The sequence below is a fragment of the Arvicola amphibius genome, chromosome 5 (assembly GCF_903992535.2).
Source record: "Arvicola amphibius chromosome 5, mArvAmp1.2, whole genome shotgun sequence".
Taxonomy (NCBI): Eukaryota; Metazoa; Chordata; class Mammalia; order Rodentia; family Cricetidae; genus Arvicola; species Arvicola amphibius.
Window position 1 is genome coordinate 49230778 of NC_052051.1, and position 27723 is coordinate 49258500.

The following is a 27723-nucleotide window of genomic DNA, read 5'->3' on the forward strand; positions in this document are numbered from 1 at the left end:
AAGGGAGGACCTTTTTGTCCAGTAGCAACATGGACAAGGACCCCTCCTTCCACATGGGGTTTCCTAGGTGTCTTGTTTGGTCATCGTTTCAGTCATGAAGTCCTTATTTCCTCTGGACCAGTTGGCATCCCCCTTTGACTTTGCTGTTTGTTTCTTTAGAAAAATTATTTCTGTGATTTATACCTGAACTTGGACTGAAAAGAAAAGGGCTGGAGGTATAGCTCAGGGTACAAAAAGCGTGGGTCAAAGAGAGAAAATCTTTTTTGGAAGTAAAACTTTGAGTTTTAAAAAATATACTTATGCCGGGCGGTGGTGGCGCATGCCTTTAATCCCAGCACTTGGGAGGCAGAGGCAGGCGGATCTCTGCGAGTTCGAGGCCAGCCTGGTCTACAAGAGCTAGTTCCAGGACAGGCTCTAAAACTACAGTGAAACCCTGTCTCGAAAAACCAAAAAAAAAATATACTTATTTAATTTTTAAATGAATATATATACATATATGTTACCTTTCTTCTCTATTTTCCTATTAATTTTTTCACTTATATACATGTACATATTTACTGATAATCAACCTCCTGTCTACTATCTCTCTATCTTCTATTTATCTATTTGAATTAGCTGTCAATATCCATCTTCTATCTACCTAACTACCTCTATTAGTCATCTATCTAAATCATCTATCTATTGATCATATACTTATCTATTGATATCTACTGAGGTATTTATCTATATTAATCTTTTATCTATTGTCTATTTATAAATCATTTCTATGTTACTAGAACTTCTGCAGGAGAAAACACTATATCGATCCTTTGCATGAGATGAAGCCAAGGGAAAGCTATGATTTATTTTATTTCTATGAGTTAGGGTAGTTTTAAATGGGGGGAACATAACTATGTGACTCTCATTTACTTCAGTACTTCCTAAGTGGCTGGATTTCAGAATTCCAAGTCCCTACTCTGAGGGCTAGAGTCTATGTTTCATAAACTCCCGTCCCTCAGACCTCCAGGGATCCAAAGTTCAACACAAGATGACCTCTTTTTTTCTCCCACACCCTCTGAGGTGGAACAAGTACCATGTGTGCTTTTCTGGAGGGTTGATGACGGTGCAAGAATGAAAAAGCCTAGGGCTGGCTCGAGGGCTCAGCGGGAAAAGCGCTTGCTGTATAAGCAAAGGGACAGGAGTTTGGTCCCTCAGAACTCCCGGAGAGCCTGGGGTGGCAGCATTCCTATAGGCAGACAGGAGGTGAAGATTCTCCAGCAGTCTGCAGGCTAGCTAGCATAGTGGACACAGTGGTGAGTCTCTGCGTCAGTCAAGGCAGAGGGCCAGAGCCAACATCAGAGGTTGTCCTCTGACATCCACATGTGCACCATGCTACATTCATGCTCATGTGTGTGAACACACACACACACACCAAACATTTACACATTATGAAAAGAGAATGAAACTGGGTGGTGGTGGTGCACTCCTTTAATCCCAGAATCTGGAAGGCAGAGACAGGTAAATCTTTGTGAGTTCGAGGCCAGCCTGGTCTACAAGAGCTAGTTCCAGGACAGACTACATAGCAACAGAGAAACTCTATCTCAAGAAAAGGAAAAGAAAAGAAAAGAAGAGAGAACGAGGGTATTTCATCTCCCTTGCTGGCCTCAGTCCTTCTGTACACCACTCTCTCCTGACACCCTTACCCCAGACGAGGAAGAACATTTTAGGATGAGCACATTTGGTGAGGAATAGGAAGAGTATTATAGGAATTATAATACACTATTGAGGGAGATCATTTCCTTCAAGTTTGACAGAAATCTACTGCACTGGTCTCAATCTTCCATAAAATATGCCTGCACGACCATTGTTACAAGGAAAAGACAAGATGGGTGGGAACAAGGGCTTTAAGGTAAATTCTATCTTTTATCATTATAATGTTTTGTTTTTGCTTTTGTTTTGGGTGGGGGGGGCTGTTCCAGAACTAGCTCTTGTAGACCAGGCTGGGCTCAAACTCACAGAGATCCGCCTGCCTCTGCCTCCCAAGTGCTGGGATTAAAGGCATGCGCCACCACTGCTCAGCTCTTATTATGTTTTAGAGATTAGAAAACCCTTGAGTAAGATTGCTACTGAGGAAAAAGTTTCTAGAAATTATACAGAAGTAGTTTAATTCACACACCAATGATGATATTTTATTCCTAGTTACTGAGTAGAGAATATTTCTATCAAAGTAAAAATGTTTAAAGTTAAAATGGATTTATTTGGTGTCTTCAAAATAAATGGTTTCAAAGACACTTTGGAAGGTGGTAGTGAAAGTTGAAAGAAAAAACGTAAGAGTGATATGGAATAATGGAATTCTAGGAGGGACAGGGCCTTCTTTAAGCCCTATTGTCTTGCAGAGAGACTAAGAGTAAAGGAAGAGAGGAGTTACATGGCTGTTTTACCATGGTTTCCGTGACAGCCCATGAGTGCATTTAGCTCCATCTTTAACACTGGTTATCAGTTACTGCTGTTCTCTCAGCTGCATCTAACAAACCAATAAGGGATTTTGGTCCCGTGAAAACAGAATATGTTGATTTAGTCCCCAAAGAGAATTTTCATGTCTTAACAAGTTGGCTTAGACTTGTTGATTAGTCTCTCCCTGGCCAGATGGGGCCACCAGAAGCCCCAGATGTCATCCTTATAGGCTTTATGTCTCTCCCTGCTAACACCATTTAATCTCTGCTCTGATTCCTTTTTGGTGCCTACCATGTGAAACAAAGAAGAGACGAAGAAAAAGCTATGAATGGTGGAAATACCTGTAATCCCAGCAACCAGGATGCTGAGGCAGGAGGACTGCCCTGAGTTTGAGGATAGCCTGCGAGATAAAGCACATGACAGATCTTCAGGCCCTGTATCAAAATTGATAAATAGATATTTAAGTAACTAAGTAAATAAGAAGAAAGTAACTAAGGAAATAAGAATAAAGTCCTTCATGGGTTAGGACTGCTTTTGTTTGATATTTTTTTCAATGGAAAGACTTACATTAAAAAAAAATCCTTTGTATCCTATTGGAAATTGGACTGATTCTGGGATGCCTTCAGTTGTGTACCCAACAGTGAGACCAGCAGGTGGCAACAGATAGTGTGGAACCTGTGGCTACACAGGTGCCTCTGATTAAAACCAGAGTCACAAGACACAAAGGAGACTGAGAGAGGGAGGGGAGGAGGGAGGAAGGGAGGAAGGCAGAGGTGAGAAGGAGGGGAGGAGGGAGGAAGGGAAGAAGGCAGAGGTGAAAAGGAGGGAAGGAGGGAGAAAGGGAGGGAGGCAGAGCTGAGAAGGAGGGGAGGAGGGAGAAAGGGAGGGAGGCAGAGCTGAGAAGGAGATAAGGGAAGGTTGCGGGTGTGAGTCAACCAAATGCACTACACACATTTATGCAGCTGTCAAAGAACAAATGTAACCAATATGAATACTCGGCCTATGAGTCTTCTTCTAGCTGCAGTTCCCATTTCATCTCCAAGATCTGGCCACTTCTCCCTTCCTTCTCCTGCTCTTCAGTTTGCTGTGAGACTAAATGCTTGTTCTTAAGTGCTCTTCCTCATCTGCGTTAAGGGTGTTTAGGAGATGGTGGTGTATGGAGGGACAGGGGCCAGCAAGAGAGAGGAAATACCCCTAAAGCTTAGGTAACCCACCAAACAGGGATGGCAGGTCAAAGCTGTTCTGATGCTTGAGTCCTAGAAAGGACGGTCACTAAGAGAGGAGGGTCTTTTAGCTCCATTCCCTAGGGACACAGAAATCCTCATTCATTCATACTCAATAAACACATGGGGTAGCACTGTGAGCCAGACATATGTCAGATGGCAGGCACACAACCATGGACCAGATGAGGATGTTCCTGTCCCATTATATTGGAGAAGACCAATATAATAGACAAATAGAGTCTAGAGTACCATTGACTCTGAGGTGAACAGTACCAGGTTTTGTGGAACACATAGGAAGTGGTCCCCATCTTTGATGTCAGAAGTCATTGAAGGCCTCTTGGAGGAAGTGCCGTATGAGCTGATACATGAGTGGTAGGACTGTGGTTCCACGGTTACAGAGATAGGCAAGAGGATTGGTAAAGGTCCCCAGATGGTTACAGATATAGGCAAGAGGATTGGTAAAGGTCCCCAGATGGTTACAGATACAGGTAAGAGGATTGGTAAAGGTCCCCAAATGGCAAGAGGCTAAACTGAATATTTCTGGTGTAGACACAAGAGGTGAACAGAGGTATGGGGACAGTGGAGGAGGGAAGGAGAGGTGTTCTGGGTTCCTTAGCTGGGTCACGACACGACATGATGTCATTCCCCTTTAAGGAAGATGTCTGTAGTTTTGATGTGGACTCTGGCTTATAGCGTCCCAAATCTGGACCATAAATTCTGTGAGCATCTGCACAGGGAAGAATGATCTGTGGTCAGCAGAAATGTCCTAGGTGACCCCACTGTCTAGACATGGACGTGGGCAGTGAGGGCCTTCGGAGGGATGGTCTGGGCAAATTTGTAGCCAATGGCATGGAAGTTATACAGGGGGAACGGGGTGTTTCTAATAGGTTATACTTGAGAACTACTCCTGCTTCTGAAAGCACACGGCAGCAATAACCAACCTTCCTCTAGACTCATCATGTTTGGAGTCTGGGCACCAGGGAGATCTAGACTCCTACTGTCAGTGCCTCTTTTGGTCAGGCACGCCCAAGGGTGGTAACAGGAAGACAAATTGATGGTTTCCGGTGTTTTGGACACCGAAGGATCCATATTAGAACAGTGGGTGTTGATGAACTTCCTCTTAAATGTACTTTCTTGGAACGGCTAAGCCAAATGCACCATTCTTCCCCTTATCTGGTGTCTGGGTGGCTGCCCACACAATATTTCTTTGAGTACACTTAGTGCCTTCTGCATTTAACATCTCTGAGCAGGAAGTAGATATATCATTTTTTCTTTCTAATCAAAAGAATGCCACCAATTCCATACCTGTGCTTGCTCTGCTATGTGTTTGCAAAGTAGCCTGTGCTCATTTCCATGGGTTATGAATGTTGTGTGTAATCAGTGCATTTGCTCGTGGTAAAAAGGTAATGATGGTATTATTTTATTAGTGTTTTGGGTAACAGCCAGGAGAAGGCCATATCTATAAATAAGTGAGTGGAAAATTTTGGATTGTGTTTAGTTGCAGGCTGATCAACAATTCCCTGTTATATGTCGCTCCCACATTCACGGTTACCAGCTCAGGCTCTGGGGGGGATTATCAAGTACATTCCAGTGAAAGGCAGATGTTTGCATAGCCCCAAAAGATTCTAACTGGTAGTGTTTGGGATGAACTAGAAGAGTCGATTCAAACTTAGCACCAAATCCAGTGCATACATATATGCTTACCTGGGGTTGCCGTAAAGTCTTTACTGGGAAGTTCAAAGTTTCATTATGAAGTAATGTATTTGAATCTGCTGGGGAAAACTGGCAATAAGGCAAATGAACAGGACTGAGAAAATGCTGTGAACTTTGGTGGTGTCACAAATGATACTGGATCCTTTAGGATGAAGATCCAAAGAAAGATCCAGGGTGAACCATCCATTTTCATGGGCAGCTTCAGTGAAACAGAGGGAGTCATGTGGTCTGTGATGGGACAGAAAAGGTCCGAGCCACCAAAAGACGCTGAAGTGGAGAATGCTCACAAGCCCCGTCTGCCCAGATTTTTCTTAGCCTTCATTTGTGATGTCTTTTTTCCCCCCCCCCACTGGGGTGTGGGGTTGGACCCTTTAAGGAACGGGGGTGGAGGGGTCTTATGACCTTTAGTTAAAAAATATATCAGAGGATTTCTTCACAGACAGTTCTATACAGAAATATGATTGGAGGTGTTTAGAGACAGTCATTTAGCTTTTCTGGCTAGATTTGGGAGGAAGGGGGTCTGGGTTCTGTGACCTGCCTTAGGAAGGAGGAATTCTAACCTCTAAGTCTTTGGACTGTAGGAAAGAGGAGATGAGGGATGAGAACCGAGAGGGCAGCAGGTCAAGGAGAAGCATTGCTACTAAAGCCTTCACTTTGAAGTATGGTTTTCCAATCTCTGACACATTTATAATACAAGCATGCACTTTTATGGCACAGGATCATTGTTACTTGGTTAGGTTTAAACACACTAAACTAAACTTATTGTTCTTTATTATATCAACAACTTGTCATCTACATTTGTGTAGGAAGACAGCCAAAGAGGGTGAATGTAAAGATACTGAGCATCTTTCAAATACTAACACGTGTTTCTCTTTTTAAAAGCATATAGGCCAGCACTTGTGACAAAGGGATGATGTTCTCCAGTAAGAAGAAGCTGCCTGGTAAGGCTAGAGTTTTTCAGATAACACAAAACAATAGGAACTGTAATGCTATTTTATACTGGAGGCTTGGTTTAGTCAGAAAACACATACATTGGTTTAAAGCTCAAAAAAACCTTCAACAATTTTGTACACTCATGTAAATCCCAAGGGCGCATGAAATAAAATACGGAAGTCCCTACCGTCTCATCAAGTCCCTCGTGTTGCTGGGCTCACCCTCTTGGAATCCCCAGCCACCTTCTGATCTCTGCCAGTTTACTATTGCCTATTTAAAGATAAATATAAATGAAATGATCCAGCACATATTCTTTCGTGAGTCTTCTGCTTAGTCTGAAATTTTTACTGTATGTCTATCTGTGTGGTTGTATCTATCTGTGGTTTGTTCCTCATTTTTTTTTTCATTTCAAAGCAGTGTTTTATTGCATCAATAGACAAATACTTGAAACTGTATCCATACAAGACAAATGAGTTTGGTTAAGGTAGCAGGAAACATACTTTTTGCTTGTATGTTGGCTTTAATTATCAGTCTTCTGAAAACAGGTTGAATATAGCTTTTCTGAGATAACTGGGGCCAGAAGTTTTTCTAGGGCTTAGATTTCTGTACTGTTTTTTAGTTTTTAATAAAATGAAATATTTTATATTTTGGAATATTTGCATAGATCTTTTCCGGTTGAGTACTCCTATCCTGTAAATGCAAAAATCTGAGGTTCTCGAAAGCTCTGAAACTCTTAAATATCACCTCAGTGCTCAAGCAGTTTGAGATTTTAGAGCCTCTTGTGCTTCAGAATTTCAGGAGTGTTCAACTTGCAATAGTAATGGCATTCCAGATTCAGAGAGTGTCCTGGTCAGGGTTCTATGGCTGGGAAAAGACACCATGACCACAGCAGCTTTTATAAAGGTCAGCATTTAAGTGGGGCTGGCTTCAGAGGGTTTGTCCAGGGAGCATGGCAGCACACAGGTAGACATGAGAAGGGGTTAAGGAGCTGAGAGTTCCACATCCAGATCCGCACACAGCAGGAAGAGAGAGCCGCTGGGCCTGCCTTAGACTTTTGAAGCCTTAAAGCCCACTCCCACTGACACACTTCCTTCAACAAGGCCACACCTCCTAATCCTTCTCAAGTAGTGCTTCTCCTGATGACTAACCATTCATATACATGAGCCTATGGGGGCCATTCTTATTTAAAGCACCACAGAGAGTATTGCTTTTTCATTTCGTCTCTGGTCAGTCAATGACAGCAACTATGCAGTTGTAATTTCAGTGGAAATTCTATATCTTACTACTAAGAGTTTATTTTTTGATCATAGTTTTTTAAAGGTCAAAGGTCGAATTTGAGTTTATTCAGTGCCCTATCTCTCCTTCTAGCAGGTGATTGGCTCCTGCATCTGCAATCATTCGCATCAGTTCCCTTGTAGGACACATTGCAATGTTCAGCTTCATAATGAGCTGAATTCCGTCCCAGTGTAGTGTCTACCTGAAGGTTTTACTTATGTCTTCTGTAGAGGGTTTTGTTGATATTCCCAATGCCAATGTAAGACTCTAGAATTTTTTCCATTGTCATATGAAAGCCTTTATGCAGATCATTGGTACAGTCTTTATAGTGTAAACCCAAGGTCAATCCACTCAGCTGCGGCTGCTTCTAACAAGAGCAGGCATTGCAAGTTTTTGTTATGTTAAGACCATGGTCCAAGATCTAGGCCTAACTCTATTAATAATTATTAATAATATAATATATTAATATATTTCACAAATTTGGGTTTGTCTATTTATTTATTATGTGTGCTGGTGTATACATTTCCTTTCATAAGAGATTAACTTATTGGCTATGTCTATTGAAGGCCCTTAATTATATGATGTGCCTTTTAGAAATGCCACCTTTGGGTCTGTGGCCATAAAGCATAAGGTCAGTGACTTAAATGACCCATTATATATGATTTTATTTGCCTCTGTTATATTTTGTGGGTTTTTTTTTGTGAAAAGAAAAATAATTTTCAAGATAAGTTTGGCCTTTAGTGGGTCTTTCTCTTTCAAAAATGACATGAAGTTAAGGGAAATGGTCTTTGTGGAACTGGATGGTTGTACAAATTAGAGAAATACAATGTTTTGTTTTATGGATTTCATTAAAGAGATAATGAAAAACATTATAATTTTTATTTTGAAACTTTCTTTTAACTTTTAAAAATGTGTGTGTGTATGTGTGTACAAGCACATGCATTCTTGTGTGTGTGTATGTGTGTGTGTGCATTCTTGAGTGTGAATGCAGGCACACAATCCTGCAGTGCCCATGTAGAGGTTACAGAACAGAACAATCAGGCACAGGCACCTGTTTGAGGCGGGATCTTTGCTGATTTTCATCTGCTTACGCCAGGCTGGCCAGCCTGAGAGCACCCAGGGGTTCCTTGTCTCCACCGCTATCCCCCTGTAGGAGTTTTAGGATTATAGATGCCTTATGTTGTATGTCCAGCTTTCACATGTGTTTGGGGGTTCAAATTCAGGGCCTCTTGATTGTGAAGATCCTTTTACCTGGTAAGTTATTTCCCCAGTCCACTTCCCCAGCCCTACTTAGAACTTTCCAACTTTCAGGTTAGACAGAAACTCACATTCTTCAATTCCAAAGAAAAGACCTCAAAAATGTTACTTTAATAAGCTATGTTTCTGTGCATTTAATGTTGAATTCCATATCTGATTTCTCTCTCTTTCAGAAGTAGAGCGGGTGGTAAAAGCCAATGACCGTGACTACAATGAGAAATTCCAGTATGCGGTGAGTGACCACACAGCACAGTATGTTGGGGGAGGAGCTTTACTCATGGCTAGAAGAGGGATCCATGCCTTTGTAGAATCTCACGATGACAAAAAGCTTTCCTTGTCGGCCTGTCTTAAAAGCAGGGTGCCATGTGCTTTTCTCTCACACATATCTCTTCTCTGCTCTGACCACTTGGTGGGCATGGGAGGATGATAAAGTCTATTCTTTCTCAAGAATTCATGCTTAGTTTATTTTGGTAAGCTGTAGTTGCTTGAAGCCGAGTGTGATGCTGGGCACGGCAATGCATGCCTGTTGTCCCAGTCCTCTTTGGCTGAGGCAGGATATGCATATGCAAGAGCAGTCCCTGTGGTTTGTGCATGAGGTAACAGGCTCCTAGGAGCTGGGGAGACACAATATAAAATAGTATTCTATTTGGCCTACATGTTAAATGGACTGAATGAAAACCAAAATGGCAATGGTAAGTTAGTACTGAACAGAACCCGGGTGTGGCCAGAGTTGTAGATCTGGGAGGAGCTAGGAGGTGTCGAAAGGAAAGTAGAAGCTGTTGGGGGTGATGGCTGACTCTGATGAGATGGCAGGAAGGAGGAAGCCTAAGAAGGGAAGAGAGCAATGACTGAGGAGAACAGACATAAAAGTTTGGGGAAGGTAGCGTCTTAGGAAATTGGAGGCTGATTGGTTCTAAAGGTGGGTCCATGGAACCATGGAAAAACACTTTTGATTGTAACTGGAAGATCTTGAGAAGGTGATTTTAATCTCCCCCCCCCCCTTTTTTTTACAATCCATTAGGCTCTACATAACATGCAAAATATTTTTTCCAAATTCTGAAGGAAAAGCCACCACTAATATTAGGGTATACTTTGTATTGCCTAGACAGAGGTTATCACCCGGTAGGTATAGCAACTTCCCCTACATGTTGGGAATGTAGGAAACTTTGTATAAATAATTGGCCAGAAATTAAACATTAAGATGCAGCTTCACAGGACCAAATGCTCAGATTACTATTTAGACCCAGTGTCTGTAGTGCTAACAAGTGTTAGCAACATTACAATGAATATAAAATCTAACCTAGTCCCATATACACAGGAAATGTCACAGGCCTGCATCATGGTATGATAAGATCCAAGAACTCCTGATGGCCAACATAACACTCCAAGCATGTAGTTGCAGTACTAAACACAACAGTGGTTTAACAGTGGGTGCACTGGTAAAATCTTGGAGGCATACACACAAAATTCACATTCTTCCAATTAACTGGCAAATCTCTCAAAGCACACACACACAATCACACAGAATGGTGGTTCTAAACCTTCCTAATGCTGTGACCCTTAAATACAGTTCCTCATGTTGTGGTGACCCCCAACCATAAAATTATTTTTGATGATACTTCATAATTGTAATTTTGCTACTGTTAGGAAACATAGTGTAAATACTGCATTTTGCAGTGGTCTTAGGTGATCTCTGTGGAAGTGTCATTCATCCTCCAAGAGGGGTCTTGACCCACAGGTTGCCAGTGACATAGAGACTCATGGTCTAATTGAACCGTGTGACCTGGATCAAGACTGGCTGATAGAACCTGCCCAGCATAGTTTGGTTACATCTACAGGAAATGCTACTTTTATGATTAGCAATTATATTTGGATTCTACTTGATCCCAGACTATCTCAGCCCCTGTAATGTGTTATGTGTAAAGAGAATGTTTGACTCTTCCCACTGATAGCCACTGGGCAATTGTGCTGAGGGACTGCAGTGAATTGGAACAGTGCAGCGGGAACTGTTCTGCCTGGCTCGTGTCATGGCGGGAGGCTGCCTGAGCCATGAATCACCTGTTTTGCAAAGTGATAACTTTTGACTTAAGTTCCTTACTTTTTATGTATAAGTGCCGATATAAACCGACTGTTGTCACTAGGTTCATACCTAAAATACAATCTAAGAGAGAAAAAGCTTTATTTTGGCTCGATGTTTTAGAAGCCTTGAACTGAAATAATATACAATTAGAAGTAGAAGAATTGAGATAGGGATCCCTGATGGTAGAATTTTGGAGCTCTGTTATAATTTGGCTGTTTCGGGATGTACTTCTGCTAAGACTTAACCAATGAACAGATGCAAGAGGAAGAAAAGCAACTGATCCAGTGAGGAGAACCACAATTCGGTTTCCTTTACAGTCAGTGTCTGATGAAATAGGCCCATAAATCATCATGTGGACCAAGCGGGGCAACTTCAGTAACAATTTCTCAGCTAACGGAAAACCACTCTTTCCAACCGTCACCAAGTGGTTTTTATTACATTTCTGTAGTTTTAGTTATCAGTCCAAACAATATGATTCTATGATTAGATTGCTAAAATCACAATAACCGTCATATCTTACCTTTGGTAGATTGAAGGTTAGTCAAATTATTTGTGCAGAAATATAGGATCTAATTTATGTCCACTGTTATGAAACCAATGCTCAGATTTTTATTGTATTTTTCATGTGATTATGTTTCTCCTTTTTTGAAAGATAAAAGTTGTAAATTTCATGATAAAATATTTTGAAATATATTTAAATCGTGGAACGGCTAAATCAAGTTAATTGATATATACCTTGCTTACTATACTTACCATTTGGTAGTGAGAACACTAGAAATATACTTTTAAAAAGTTGCTATTGTTGTTTTGTTTCTTGAGACAATGTCTTACTCTATAGCTCAGGCTGACCTGGAACTAGCTTCGTAGACCAGGCTGGCTTCAAACTCACAGCAATCCTTTCGCCTCAGCTTGCCAACACTGAGTCAGTCAACCCCTAACCTTCACCCCAGTATAATCTATTTTCATAGACAAAATAAGCTACTTAGGAATTAAAGTTCAATTGTAATTCTTTACAACCGGGTTGGTTTGGTGATCTGTGTGTTATGTGTCTTTGTGTGACATGACTGTTACATGACATAGTAGCTGAAAGTACGTGCAGAGCATCTTAAGAATGTTCTGGGAGGGAGGGCTAGAGAGATGGCTCAGCGGTTAGGAGCATTGCCTGCTCTTCCAAAGGTCCTGAGTTCAATTCCCAGCAACCACATGGTGGCTCACAACCATCTGGAATGAGGTCTGGTGCCCTCTTCTGGCCTGCAGGCATTCACGCAGACAGAATATTGTATACATAATAAGTAAATAAATAAATAAATAAATAAATAAAATTGGATTTTTTAAAAAAGGAATGTTCTGGTTTGATTAGTGGGAGTTCTTTGAGGATATAAGTTTGTACAACAGAGGATTGACATGTCTGGGTTGGTGATTTGAATCTGTAGCTGCTGGTACCCTAGCCCGGATGCCTCTAGTTTCATGTATGCCTTCCTGACTGTAAACTTGTTGTGAGTCTAGCTGTAGCTGTCCGGGTGTCATGGGGATATGTAGAAGAGGTGACATCATTCCATGCCAATTACCTGAAAGTAATGAGAAGTGAGACATTTTCTTTTTGTTTTAGTTTTGTGTACTTCTGTGTGGGTAGGTACACATGGATGCAAGTGCCAGAAGAGGTTGGGAGAAGTGATTGAATTGTCAGGGGCTGGATCTAGGCTCAGATTCTCTGTAAGAGCAGTACACCATCATCACTGCTGAGTGATCTCTCTAGCCTCAGAAGACTGCTTTATATGAAAGGAAAAACTCGACTGGATTCTCTACTACTACTATTAAGTTAGCTTCTGTTCAGTTGTGGAAGTTTAGTGTGGAATTACTTTTTAAAACTTTCCCAGCTAACTCTCCCTACAGAATCCTAATTATATGTCTAGTTATGCTTCTAACCTTTAGAGGAGAGGGAGTCACTGCCCCCCAACCCTTCACTGTCTCTGGAAAACGTATTTAATTGCTGTACACACTCACTGTGCTCGCTGCCTATAATGCCAGGCATTATAGGCCATGTTCATACAAGCACATAACATACGTTGTGTTTCCTGCTATACTTTCTACATTTCCCTCTCTCATAACCCCTCAGGTTAGTCTCCTCCCTTCCCTGGACAGTCACTTCTACTGCCATGATATCTATGTGGATGATTCTGTATGTCTATATAAAATGTAGGATGCACAAATGATAGAGAATATAACATACAACGTTTATCTGAGTTTTACTTAATTTAGGTAATGTGATGATCTCCAGTTACATTCAATTTCCTGGAAACAAGTTTCTTTTGAGACAAGGTCTCACTAGGTAGCCTTGGCTGGCCTAGAACTCAACTATTTAGATTAGATTGGTCTAACACACACTGTGTGTACCAGACTACACTAGATTAGCTTGGCCTAGATGTTACTAGGTATACCAGGTTGGCTTAGAATTCATTATGTAGACTAGGCTGGTCTTGAACTTGTAGCAGTCCGCTTGTCTCCTATTACAGGTATGTGCCACCACACCCAGCAGGATAGATTCATTGCTTTCTATTAATCGAGATGAATTGATATTTATTTGCTTTGTTATTCTCTCTTCTCTAACTTTCAGATACTCATTTTGCTTTTTGTTTGGGGGCCAAAGCAGAGCCAATATTTCTCCTGTTTCTCTTGGCACTCTGTCTGAAACTTGTGAATGAAGCTCAAACCAGAGCTCTGGAACAATCACCTGGAATTCCATTACCTATCAAAGGGTGCTTTTCTAGAACTTCTCCTGGTGGAGTGTTTCAGAGTCAAGCACAGTATTCTAGCTGCTACTTGACTAGCTTGACGTAGAAGAGAAAGCATGACGGCAGAGGAAGTATTGATGAACGAGAAAGAGCACCACCCTTTTGGGGATTGTTGACAATGACTCCACTTCTATTGCTAGTGACAAGGATTGACTCTGTCATTAAGTCTCCTTTACTATTGTGTCATATACAGATTTACTGAGTATAACTTCTGTGTTTCTATCAATATCTAAACCAATGGAACAATTAGATCACAGCTCTGTAGGTGGAGTCTAGGAATTCTTAAAAGCTTCCCAAGATTCTAATTGCCAGTCAGGGTTAGGGATCACTGCTCTAGGACTTAGGAGATAAGTCTCTCTCTCTCTCTCTCTCTCTCTCTCTCTCTCTCTCTCTCTCTCTCTCTCTCACACACACACACACACACACACACACACACACACACACACATGCAAGGAATGGAATTCAACACTAGACTAGCCAAACTGGCAATCTCTGGGCTCAAGTGAGAGACCTTGACTCAATATATAATTTGGAGAGCAATGGAGGAAGACATCCAATGTCAGCCTCCAGCCTCTACATCATAGACATACTTGTATGCATGTGTTTTCACACACATATACCCACACACATATGAACAGGCATACATGTATGCATGCTTACCATACACATATGCATAAACTGATACATTGATCTAAGTTAGAATTAACAATATTGGGCACAACACTGTTTAAGACAGCCATGTGCTTCTCACCAGTAGATACCTCTTTACGGATTGTTCTTGGCCCGTTAATCAGTTCATTTTGTTAACTTACAATTTTTTATTTCTATCGTTTACTGACTTTGTCAACATCCCGACATTTGTGTAATTAGATTGTACAATTACTGTTATTGTTTTTTGTCATAGTATGAAGAAAACTTTTTAGAAAATAAATGTTAAGGTGGACCTGGTTGCACAGGTTTACAATCCCCGCCACTCAGGAGGGTGAGACAGAAGGTCTGAGCGACATAGCTCAGAGGCCCAGTGCTTGCACTGGCTGCCACTCCAGGCGAGAAGAGCTTTTAAAAAAGCAGAGCTGACCTCAAAGACCTCTAGGTTTCACCTCTTCATCTGTACATTGTCTAATGTCAGTGTCACTGGTGACCCTTCGTGGGGGTGACACAGAGCCTAATCTACCGAGCCCACAAAATGCCTCCAGGGTCTATTCTCCTATACACTGCAACCTCTGTGGATTCTTCCTCTTGAGAAGCAATATATGTGCATGTGTACGTTCATATGTGTGCGTGTTTGGAAAGTTGGGCCAAAGACAGAGAAGCAGACTACAACAGAGAGGATGATATGAAGGAAGGAAGATGGGGTGGGAAAGGTTCGGTAATGGCGGCTGATAGCCTCTTGTTTGTTCATTCATTCGGGAGGCAGTGGCATGGATTTAGTTGGTTTTGTCCTAAAGCAGTTTTGTGCATTGGTTGCTAGTCTTAGCTGGGCTCCCAGTGATGCTTGGCTGGATGTCAGTTTCCCCCCTGCCCCAAGACAAAGTTTCTCTGTGCAGCCCTGGCTGTACTGAAACTAACTCTGTAGACCAGGCTGGCCTTGAACTCACAGTGATCTGCCTGCCTCTGCTACCCTAGTACTGGGATTAAAAGCATGTGCTCCCACGCCCATCTTGGATAGTAAGCTATGGGATAAACCTGTTCCCGTGGTTCCTTGCTCTGGAGCCTAGCTTGTGGACTTTCTCCTATGGAAGCTTCCCTCCTGAAGACGGGCTCAGTGTTTTACAGTATCTGATTACTGCCAGTCCACACAGACTCCAGGAATGCTGCTGTCTCCTCAGCACTCACCCCTGGTTCCTACTGCATCTCTCACCGAATCTCTCTGTTAGCTCCTTCAGAAGATTACGGCTGTTTTCATGCATGTCTTTAGGGAGTCTCATTGTCTGTCCTGAAACAAGGTAGGGCAGTGTTTATTTAACTTAGACCACCTCATCTAGCTTCAAAATTTGGTGAAAATTCATTGAACCTTTGGTGCTTGTTGTGATCACAAAATATTGGAGAATGACATTTTATTTAAAATCATTATTATTGTTTTAATGATACAAAGATACTTTGAAGTCTTCTGATCCCCACCCATCACCAACCTAGAGATTTGTCTGTTCTTGTTGCTGACCCAGTCCTCTGTCTTTCCCTCTCACCGCCTCGTTCCCAGACAAAATCCAGGCAACAAAGATGCAGAGGCAGGTACTGCAAATTTGTGTGGATTTGGATCTATTGCCTGGTCCTGCCTGTGAAGGGGCTGTAGACAGGAAAGATGGGGAAAGGAGACTTGGAGTAGAAGCACAGAGTAGCAGGGACTTCCTTCTGGTCCCCAGTTGCAGTCTTTGAGGGTACCGCTGGAGGCTGCTTTATTTATGTAGAACCCTGATGTAAGAAGAGTCCAAGGAAGGATTATTACTCTGGAAAATTCTTTATGTGTGCCCTTCTCTTCCACTGTGCCTTTGTTATTGTCGTAAACTCTGAGATCCTGAACTTTGGCCCAGTTCCCAGACTGCACAGTGGTGTGAGCGTGAAATGTTTAGTTGTAACAAACAAAGAACTTTGTGGACTTTGTGCTTTAACACCTCCCTGTAGTTAAGAAAAGGAATCTGACCCACCAGCTCTAATGCCAGCTCAGAGGGATGCCCACTTTGCTCCTAGAGGGCCCTGAAGCCCTGAAGTACAATCTTGCTTTGTGTTCTCCATTGTCTTGAACCTTACTTACCCCTTAATAACTTAGCAGGAATGTTAAGTCCCTTTTCAAATATCACAATGTTTAGAACTGTCTAAAATGTCCTAAGTGTCTAAACATCCTGGACAAACAAACAAGAAAAAAAAAGTAGTGTGATTAAATTAACCTCAGAGGAGAATTTAATTTGTTCCCCTGGTAATTCTTCAAAATAGACACATCATTATTTGTAGGACATTGCTAGTTCTAGAATGGTTTTTCAGAAGTGGAACCAGTAAACTAAGCCCCGATGGATGCCTGGCAGATTTGCTTCAGAAGAGACCTAAGCCTGGGGCTCTTCTTGGCCCTGTTACTGAGGTTAGGCGGGAGGTGAGCTCGGAGAGTAGCTTGGTGACGGCTCCAATTCAGGCTGTAAGTGACTGCTCAGGCTGATTGAATTAATGTGAACCTTCCACTGTACCTCAAGGATCAGAGGATCCTTTCCCAAGAGGGAAGCTGGGCTTTCCATATTTCTGATTCGCCTGCACAAACAGCCTTTAAACACAGGACTCGGAAACGTTACCTCTGGCGGCAGACTTCAGACGGCCCTCAGCCTCCAGTTCCCTCATTTATAAGCTGGTGTGGAGACATTCATGGCTCTTGGAGGTTCTGAGGACTGTGGACTGTGCTTACATGTGCAAGGTGACAACACTTGCTGGCTGCGGAGGAACTATCACCCCGGGAGCCGCACACTTTCCCATCCCGGCTCATTTCCTTTATTGTGACCGTGATTGTTCATGCATCCTCAAGTGAACACAAGCCCTTCTTGTGAAAAAAGTGAAACGGTGAGTGTACCCACACACACATGTATAGTGTGTTCGCTATAGATACAGTATATGTGCATGCACACATATATACACACAAGTATACATGTGTGTCTCACATACTCATACATATATGAACATATGTGTACACATGTATAAATACTTGCATATAGACATTGCCCTTACCATAATCACAAATCTATAGTGAGCATAAACATACAAGTATAGTAAAGAAAATCTGCATGAAGTAAACCTCAACACTGTTTTCTTTTTTTTAAATACACTTTTTTATTTTTATTTTTAGCTAACACAAGGGTTTCTTTTGTTACCTCGGGGCGGGGGATGGGCACCCCTGGCATCAGGGGCTTTGCAGACTCATCAGGGGAGTCTTTCAAAAACACATATGTTTTTTATGAATTCTTTGAGAATTTCATACAATGTTGATCATATTCATACCCCCTACCCCCCACACTCCTAGCTCCTTCCAGATCTGTCCCTACCTTCCCATCTGTCCCAACTTCATGTCCTCTTTTTTTCCCCCCCGGAGGGTCATTCCAAGGTTACCTTAACTAGGGATGTCGTACAAGAGGGCTTCCTAAGGGGAATCTCGGTGCTTCTCTGTCACTTGGTGTTTGCCACTTCCTTAAACACTGTCACCAGTGGACAAGTTTGTTTTCTATTTATTCCTGCTTTTCTGCCTGCCCAGCTAAAATGCAGACTTCCTCGATGTGTGTATAGACTTTATCTGTCTATATTTGCAGTCCTGGCTCATTGACATGATGCCTGGCACATAGGAGGTCCTTTGCAAGCAAGAGCTGAATGAATGAGTGACGGTTATGGGTAGCATGGCCTCTTCTCCTTCTCACTACAGAAATAGATTTTGCACATGGCTGGGATCCTGGCTGAGGAGACTGCTGAGATGCTGCTGGTAGCCACCATCTCTAGCCACCTCATCAGACAACCATTTCTGCAGCGTTCCCTCATCTGCATTTCTCCCAATTCAGAGCCCATGGAAACATACCAGGCAACATTTGACTAATGTGGAGGAGCCTGGTATCAGAGAGGCAGGTGCCAGAGGTGACTGTGCTGCCTGTGTGCCCGCCACACACATTCTTTGGGGGAAGCTTTGCATAAACGTGGGCGTTTCACACATTCCCTTGAGTGGTGCAAATGCCTTCCGGCCACTTCCTCTTTTACGCAAGCAGTCTGTGGGCATGGTTTCTCTTTGGTTTTAAATAGATCATTTAGAGGTGCCCTTTCCCTTAGCGGGATTTTTTTTTGTCTTCCTGGAATCTAGACTGTATTGTAGTAACATTACACATGAGCATTCCTGTAGCAAGGAAAGGTAGACATTCATACAGTTGCCATGATATAAGAGTGTCTCATCAGATGAGGAAGGCGGCTTTGATAATACGGAAACCATGGAGCTCTTGCAAAAGTTCCTGGGTTTTATCTGTGGGATTCACAGAAGCAGGAAGTGTGCCCAGACAGCTCTAATATCATGGAGGTTTACCTTCTATGATACAGTGTGGTAGGCAAGAGTAGAGAAAAAGTCACGCTATTACATGGACATTGAATGTGTTATTAATGCTTGTGCCTGGTGTTTGATTGGGAATAAAAAAAGAAAAAAAGCTTCAAACTGACTTAGGCAAAGACAGATGTCAACAGAACATATAGTTAAAAAGTAAGTAAGAGCTCGTGGGACCTACGGAGAGGCCTGTCCTAATTTAACTCTCTTTTTAGATTTTATTCATCTATCTTTTTTTTTTTTTTTTTTTTTTTTCCTGTGAGGTCTCAATACAAGGCGTCAAGCTCAGGATGTAGCCCAGACTGACCCAGAAGTTTCCACCTTTCTTCCATTCCCTGAGTGCTGAGGATGTCGTGTGTGCCGCCACACTCACTGCCGAGGATGTAGCGTGCAATGCCATACTCACATCCAGTTTTCCTTTGTTATCGCACACACCCTAGCCTTCTGTCTTAGGTGTTTACTTTATTCTTAGGAGGTTCAGGATCCCAAGAGTAATGCCCCTAGGGCTCCCTCCTTCCAGGTTAGAATGCAGTAGGTAAGAGCAAGTCTCTTGAGTCCAGATTTGACATAGGCTATGTGCCATTTTCTCATCGCAGAAATATGATTGGGAAGATAGGCTGTGTGATTGGTCTAAGTGAATCTGAGCTTGACCCTGGAGTTGTAGATGGGAGTTGAACCCACCGCGATGAAGGACTGTTCGCAGAGGTGGTTGAGAATGCAGTCAAATACACCTGCTGTTTACAGGATTGGATTTGGAACACAGAAAGCAGATACGTATGCGTGCGTGTGTGTATAAACAATATTGTACAATATTATATAATATATACACGGTATATATTATACTATATTTACACATGTAAATATATACAGTTATATTATAGCTGAGACATCACAGACTAATTTTCATTTCTGGCTGAGGCAGCCCTTCTGTTGTCTGTTAGCCATGTGTTGTGGGCGTTAGTGCTGAAGTCTTAGTGGATGGGTGTGGCTCTCCAGGGACTTCTCTTTCCCTTTGGTACTGTGTTGGAAGTGTTTGAGATAGTCCTGGCCCAACATGACCAGTGAACAGGAGCAGACCAGAAATAAACTCCTGGGGGCGGGGTGAAGTCACCCAGAGTGGAGTGGTTTGTTATTGTGACAGAGTTTGTCCTGTCTAGTACATTGCAGTCACAAATCCCCTGGGGATTAGTTCAGAATTTGCTCATGAGATCCAGTGTTTGTGTAAATCTTTTGACTTCGCAAGATAATTTTAATTTGAGACCTCATCTCCATGATAATCCAGTGTGAGAAATATTTCCAGAGGAATCCTGAGGAAAGTCCCTGAATGCTCTGGTGTGAACTTAACAGTGCTTCTCTTTTATCTTGGCTTTGTGTGTGTTTAGCAATACAGTTACGCAGCATGTGAGAATCTCAGTGTCAAAACAAACCCTTCCAGTTTACTGGCATTTTATGTGGTGGCCTGTCTCTGAAGAACGTTCCACTTACAAGCTTTCTGCCTTCTCCTTGAGCCGTCAGTACGGAACATGTGAAGGCGTTTGGCCACCGCTGCTGCTGATTGGAAAGCTGAAAGGAAGGTCTAGTTATTTACTCTTTTGGTCTTCGTTGGTACTGGTCAGGAGCCAGTGGAACTGCTCCCAAAGGGAATTGCAAGGGAACACAAGGAAACTGTAATTGCCCCCCAAACCAACAAGAACCAGGACTGTAACTAAGGCACAGACAAGGAGGAATGAGGTAGACATACTGTTTCCTTTGGTAAGAAGGTAGCAGAAGGCTGGAGATGAAGAGAGGAGGCAAATGAAGGCTATGGAGCAAGGGCAACTGTGTGCACTGGGCTGTAGCGTCAGCACAGCGGTGACAGCAAGGGCTCCAGGTGCAGGGTCCCTATCTGGCATTATCACCTAGAAGCTATGGAACCTTGTATAAATTACTCTCTCTGAATGCTGGCTTTTCGCCCCATAGAATGGGAATAATAGTACCCGTTTCACAAGAATGTCCTGAGGATAGATCAAGGTACAAAATGTCAAGTTCTTAGAACGGTGTTCACCGTAAGGGCTTGGTTAACATTAGCCACCACCACAAACACCATTGTTTATTGCCGTTCTCTCTACCACCGACTTGGTCCAGTCTCCCTTCCTCTTAGTTGCATAACTCAAAGTCCTCTACAAGAACTCCTTTCAGAGGTATTTTTGTGCCACTTTCAGTTCCTTCTCCATCCAGTTATTTTCTAAAAATCTTGTTATTAATATCTCCTGCTGTCCTCTTTTCTAATTGTCCACCTTTTAAACTACGGCCATCCTAGTCAGCAACTGCTGCTCCACCGCTAGCAGCAGCGGCTTGGCCGCAAGAGCCGCAGCCTGAGGAAGTTCTGTTCCCTCAGGCATGGACTCTTTCAAAACTACTAAGAGAACTTACCTAAATCTCTGTCCTGCTAAAGAATTCAAGATTTAAAGGTTGAGGTAGATTCCTGCTTCCCAGAAAGGCTGAATAGCAAGCAGCTCTCCTAGCTCGCCTCCTCGTGTCTCCCAAGTCCTTGTGCTTTTTCTCTCAGTTCCTTATCCACCTGGCTCTCCCTACTACTTCCCGTCAGACAGTTGTCGACGCAGTCTCTGGACCACAGGTGAATTTTATTTAATCAAACACATCTTTGCATCATTAAACAAATGTTCCAGATTCTACAACAGTCTCCACTTAAAACCTTTCAGTAATTCATCCTTTGTTCTCCTGGTGTTGCCTTCCAAGGGGAAGGCTCCCTATCGGTGCACTGTTTACCTGCCTAACTCCTTACTCTGCCAAGCGAGAAGTGGAGTCATTTACCTAAGCTTGGAAGGATAATTGGCCTCAGCCCCACCCCCACTGCTCCTAGAGAGGAAGCTTCCTATAGAGAGATAATTTCTGCTCATCCATGGGTAGGCTCTGCCCTATTGTGTGGAAGTCCTAGCACGGCTCAGCTTCAGCTATGATGGTATGTTTCATCATTAGGGCTAATTAACTAGCTGACTAAGACAGCAGGCTTTCTTTTGGACCAGCAGCCAGCTCCTAAATAATGACACGGAGTCTTATAACTCTCCTTGAATAATGAATGCTCTGCCTTTGCTTAGACTTGTTTCTTGCTAGCTCTTATAACGTAACCTGTTTCTCTTCATTTATTTTTGCCTCAGGGAACTTTACCTTTCTTTTTTTTCCTGTATGTCCTACTTTCATTGCTTCTTCCATGGCTGCCTGGCTGGCTGGTCCCTGGGAGGTCTCCCTCTCTTCTCCTTCATTCTTCTGAGCCGAGATTCCTTCTCCTACTTATTCTCTCTGCCGGCCAGCCCTGCCTATCCCTCTACTGCCTAGCTATTGGCTGTTCATCTTTTTATTAGACTAAACAGGTGCCTTAGGCAGGCAAAGCAACACATCTTTACATTGTTAAACAAATGCAGCGTAAACAAATGTAACACATCTTTGCCTAGGTAGAGTAATATTCTACAGCAGATTAATGAACTAAAGTCATGGCTTCTAGCTTTGCTTTTTACTAGCATCAAAGGTGTCACATTGATTCCCCAGGTAGCTCTCTCCCCCTTCTTTGGTCCTAGTGGTCTACAGTAGAGAAGTCTCGTAAGAGGACAGTGGGGAAGGCTTTCAGTGCTGGGTCAGGAAGTGAGCTGCTCTAGAATTTGTGCCCCAGTAGGCTGGCTCAACAATATGACTAAATAGCAATATGTTTGATTGAAGGTCTTCTGAATATCGTTTTAGTTAGGGCAATAGGAATGAAAGCGTGTTTCCCTTTTGACTGAAAACCAAAAATAAAGATACATTTAGAGCATGTCCGTGAAGGGTGGCCTCGTTCCTTGCTCCTGTCTAAGCTGTGCAGGTTTCACCATCTGTGATCACGTCACAGCAGTGTCCGTGGAATGATACAACCATTACTGTATGTAGAGCTGAACACAGAGGAGAACATGACCACAGGTTCTGTTTGGCATCATCACCTTATCCCGCAGACCTGGCTCTTCACTTGTACAGAGTCTAGGCTTGTAGGAGAGATTCTTTAAAACGTTTGCTATGGTTTTGACACTCCTTTAAGCAGCATGCAAACTTAACCTCTGCATTAATAACTTAGATGAAAAATACAAAACAATTACATTTGAGACTTTTCTTTCTTACAGTGCTGGGGATTGATCCTGGGGTCTCACACATACTAGGAGAGCATTCTGCCACTGAGATACATCCCTAGTCCTGGAAGACAGATTTGATTAATTAATTCTTCCTCCTTGACTTTCCTCTTCCTTATTGTTTTATCCAAATCCCCTGTTCAGGAAAACATCATGATTGATTGACAATTGCAAGGCCTCCCTCCTCAGCCTGACACACTGTAAGCCAGTCAATTCATTGTACAGTGCTCAGCGATGGGATAAACTGGCATCTTTTCTAAGCCCTCTAACCACTCACCCCTGTGGCATGGAGCTGGCACCTTAATTCCTGATAGTTTGATTATTACATTTTCTTGAGAGATGGTGTCTGTGATTACCTGGAGCTGAAATAAATCACACCAGCACCCCTCCCCCATCCACCCTCCATGAAATCTTATCCTGGCAATCTTGATCCTTAGGATCCACATAGTGGAAGGAGAGAACAGACTCCTGTAACTTGTTCTCTGACCTCTACATGCTAACCTTGGTACACTCACACTCACACACACACACACAAAGAGAGAGAGAGAGAGAGAGAGAGAGAGAGAAACACACACACGAGTAATAAGAATTAAGACAATTAATACAAATTATTTTAATTTAAAAAATTTAACTAAAATATAATTACATCATTTTCTCCCTCCCCATCATCCAACCTCTTTCGTATCCTGGCATCCCACTCCCTTTTAAATAAATGACCTCTTTAATTACTATTTAATATTCTTTAGTTAGTATTGTTACATGTATATTTAATAACTATATAGTGCAACCTGTTGAGTCCATCTAGTGTTTCTTATATATATTTTTAAGGGCTGACTACTTGGGACTGAACAATCATTCAGGTCACTTGTCTTTGAGGAAGACTAATTCTCCCTCTCTTGGCAGTTTTTAATTGCCTTTGGTCTTCACCTAGGGTTGGGGGCCCTGTGTGATTTCTGTCATCTACACTGTCATTGTCCATCTCTTGTTTAAGCAGCCACACTGTTGGGATCTCATGGGTGTAGCTTCCCTGTGGTATCTAGGAGACACACTCTTGTCACATTACTCCCTGTCCCTCTGGTTCTCAAAATGCTTCCACCATGTTTTCTTATTGCTTCCCGAGCCTAAGGTGCAGGAATTGTGGGGGTACCCCGGTTGTGCTTTTCTCTAAGGGTCTCCACCTGCTATGATCTCCATCTGAAATTACCTGGCGCGAGTGAGAAGGAAACACGGAACAGACAACAAACCTGCTTACGAGTTTATTAGAGGGGGTGTGTACAGGCCTGAGTAAGTCAGTGTGCAAAGAGAGGACAAGCTTGAAGACGGTGCTACCGGCTTTTAAAGGCCGCCTAGCGCATGTGCACAGACGATGGATGAGGTGGCTGCGTCATACACAGATGTGTGTATGGGCTCACACAGCTGTGTCATATGTAGATGATGTAACCTTGCTGCACGTGGGCCACGCGGGGTCCTTTAAGATTCCCGGGGCCTTTAGGCACTTCTGCCTGAGGGCTTGTCCTCACATGTGTGACCCTGGAACCTGGAAGTGTCAGCCATATTGTGTGGCTGAATCATTACACTATCTGCTCTTTGATGAGGGGTGAACTCGTCTGTAGCTGTAAGGATGACTGTTTAGAATGCAGCTAGAGACTGTACTGGTTTAGGAAAGTGGCAGCAGGCGTGGTTGTCTAGGTTTATAGTACCAGGCATGATTTCCCTCCTGTGGACCTTAAGTCCAATTAAACAGCTCTTGCTTATCGACAAGACATCGGCACTACGATTGCGCTTTTAGAGATATCTCGTCATACTGACCATGATTGTGATTCATAGGCATAATAGCTCACGTAGGACTATCGAATGTTCCCCCACCCCAGCAGCTTGCAAAGCATCTTCCAGTTCCAATGGAGCTAGTCTGCAGGGAGGAGGCTTTCTGGTGAGACCAAACTTGAGAGTTCCAAGTCTTGCTTCCAAAGTGTATGATATCTTCAGAAATAGGGACTTCTCTTCAACTTCTGAGATGTAACCAAGGAAGCAGCAATAGCCTCTATTCTAGAAATCTCTTGGACTCCCCTGACTGACTACTTGAGAGGAGGTTTCTCATGTCTGTTGCTAGGGTTTAGTTTGTTTAGATAGTCTATGGATCTTGGGTCTTGGAGCCATTATCATCCCAACTGATATAATTTCATTTAAACTACACACCACACACACACACACACACACACACACACACACACACACACGCATACATGCACACATGCACGTGCACGTGTATAATATATAATTAAGTAAATATAAAACAATAATTCCTTATGACTTTTTCAAGCACCCTTAGTGTTACTTATATATACATAATTCACAATATATGCTATTTAGCTCTAAAGAAAAATTAAACCACAAAATCTGCTGGTAAATTGATGGAACTTGAAGGCATCATATTGAGTGAGGGAACCCAGATCCAGAAAGGGAAGTGTTGCATATTCTCTCTCACCTGCATCTCCTGGCTCCAAATCTTCAGATGTTAGTATAAGCCACAGTAACCATGGAAATGGGGAAAGCAAAGAGAACATGGGAGGAAGGGGGGGGCTGCACTAGAGAGGAGACCGGCAGGATAGCGGTTATGAAGGGAAAAACAGGGAGGCTTTAAATGGGGAGTGGGAGGACCTTTGTCCTTGCTATATTGATTCTGAACTTTATCATGTCTTATTATTTCAATCTTGTTATGCTATCTTTGTGCTCACAATAGAGTTAAACTACATGGGAATGTAGATAAATGGACTTACAAATGCTTAAATAAAAATTAATATATTTTCAAAGATTCATACAGAGATGAATAAAACCTATTCATTACAGTATATATAGAGGATGTGTGTACATATGCACATTGTGCTACCCACGTTTAGTCAGTTATTTTTGAAGCGGACTCTCGCTGTACTGTAACTTGACAAGTAGGCTTAGGTCCGCCGTCCAGTGAGCCCCATGCACCTGCCTGTCTCTGCCTCCCCAATGCTGAGATTACAAGCGACACCTTTTCCCCACCCCCATTTTTGGACCTGGATTCTGGGGATCAAGACAGATCCTGTGTGTCAAGGCAAACACATTACTAATTGAATTTCTCCCCAGCCCCCTGTTTTTCATATAACAACTGAACGGAGAGCTGCATCAATCTGTAGAAAGGTCATTGGTTACGCCCCAGGCTTTATTGTCTCAGTAATAATTTCTTTTCCTGTGGACTTGTCCTTTTTAATGTATTTGTCTTTAGCTTTATAAGAATCCATAAAACACATGCATTTGAAACTTCCTGACAGCACAAAGTTGTAAGGCATATTTAATGCTTTTGGTAATGCACACGAGTTAAAATAATGGTTTAGGGACACATGAAAGACTTTTCATATTGATATTAAAAGTAAATGCTTAGGGAAGAAAACTGATTTAATAGAAGTTTTTATAGTTTCTTCCCCATTTCCGTGATTATTATGGGTTATACTCACATCTAAAGATTTTGAGCCAGGAAATGGAGGCAGGCGAGACTCTGGAACACTTACTTATCTTTAATAGTATCTCCTAATTGCCCTTAGGTCATTTCAGGCGATTAAAACTCAATACAGGAACACAGTGAGATGCAGTTTCCACCATGCTAATGGAATGTCAGGGCAGGTTCAAAACACCCGACAACAAAGCCCTGCTATTGGCCATGTTTGTATTTTGTATTTGGATGTAGGCACTTAGCACAAATGTAGAGAAGTTGGGGGTGGATTCTGAAAAGGGTAGCCAGGAAGGGATAGGTATAAAAGGTCACTGAGAAGCAGCATTCAAATATTGGAATGCGGTCGCCAGGAAAGGCCTCAGACTTGGTGTTAGCGACCTGAGGGCCCTGCCTTGGCATAGAGCAAGAAATTACAGTGAGTATAATAAAGATTGTTTCCAGTAATTCCATTCTGAACCAAGGACAGGCTACCTTGCAAGTATCCCAGAAGATCTCCAGAGGTAGAAATTCCTTGTCCCACCCACCTCTCCCTGCTATCTGTGGCTACTCCCCCTCCCCTTACCAACTGCAGCTCTCAGGGAAGCAGGCCCCGCTGCTTGCCTGGGCAGCACAGTAGAGCTGACCCTGTTGATGGGGCACAGGTGAGCTGGCCCTGAGAAAGTGAGTGTAGGAGGTCTGACTCCACCTCTCATCTGCCTTGTGATGGTGTGGGTGAGGAAGAGATGCTCCCCTCACCACCTGTGACAGCTGGGAGAGCTGGCCCTGAGGTCCTAAGAGTGAGAGAGCTATCCCTGACCCTCACCAGCTGCAGTGTTGGGGACCAGCCTTGACAAAAATGCCTCTTGCTAGGGTAGAGGCGTGGGGATTTAGAAATAGCGTAAAGAATACGAAGATGCAAATGAAAATAATAAAACGGAGAAACATATAGGCTAGTATCGGGAGGGAATTCTAGTGAGAACTGAAATTCGCCCACAGTTAATTTCCAATTGCTTAAAATACCCCGGCCCCAAAAGGTAGGTGTAAGACAAAAGACTGCTTTACCGTGACACAAGGACATGAACAGACCAGTTGAAGGTCGTGGGATACATCCATAATCAAACATTCTGTCGCTAGAACAAAACAAGTCATGCTCACACCCTAGACTGAAACCTTTTGTAGGCAAACCACTCCCTGGGTGGAATCCAAAGTTATCTCCTTAAGGGAACTGGAACTTAGTTGGAACTTAGTTGGACTTAGTTTGAAGTAGAAACATATCTACTTCTCTATTCTTGAAATTCAAGAACTGGCTATTAGCCACACTTGTTGACAATAACCTTGAGTGAGCAGAAGTCTCTGACC

General features: G+C 42.7%; 1 protein-coding gene across 1 annotated transcript in view; it reads left to right on the plus strand.

Annotated features, from left to right (window-relative positions):
* Positions 1–6279: 6279 nt before the first annotated feature.
* The window catches only part of Atp8b4 (ATPase phospholipid transporting 8B4 (putative)), a 162392-nt gene continuing 140948 nt past the window's right edge, over positions 6280–27723 (plus strand). Inside the window, 2 exon segments of the mRNA XM_038331376.1 lie at positions 6280–6310; positions 9008–9066. Of these exon segments, the coding sequence (XP_038187304.1) occupies positions 6280–6310; positions 9008–9066 (90 nt within the window).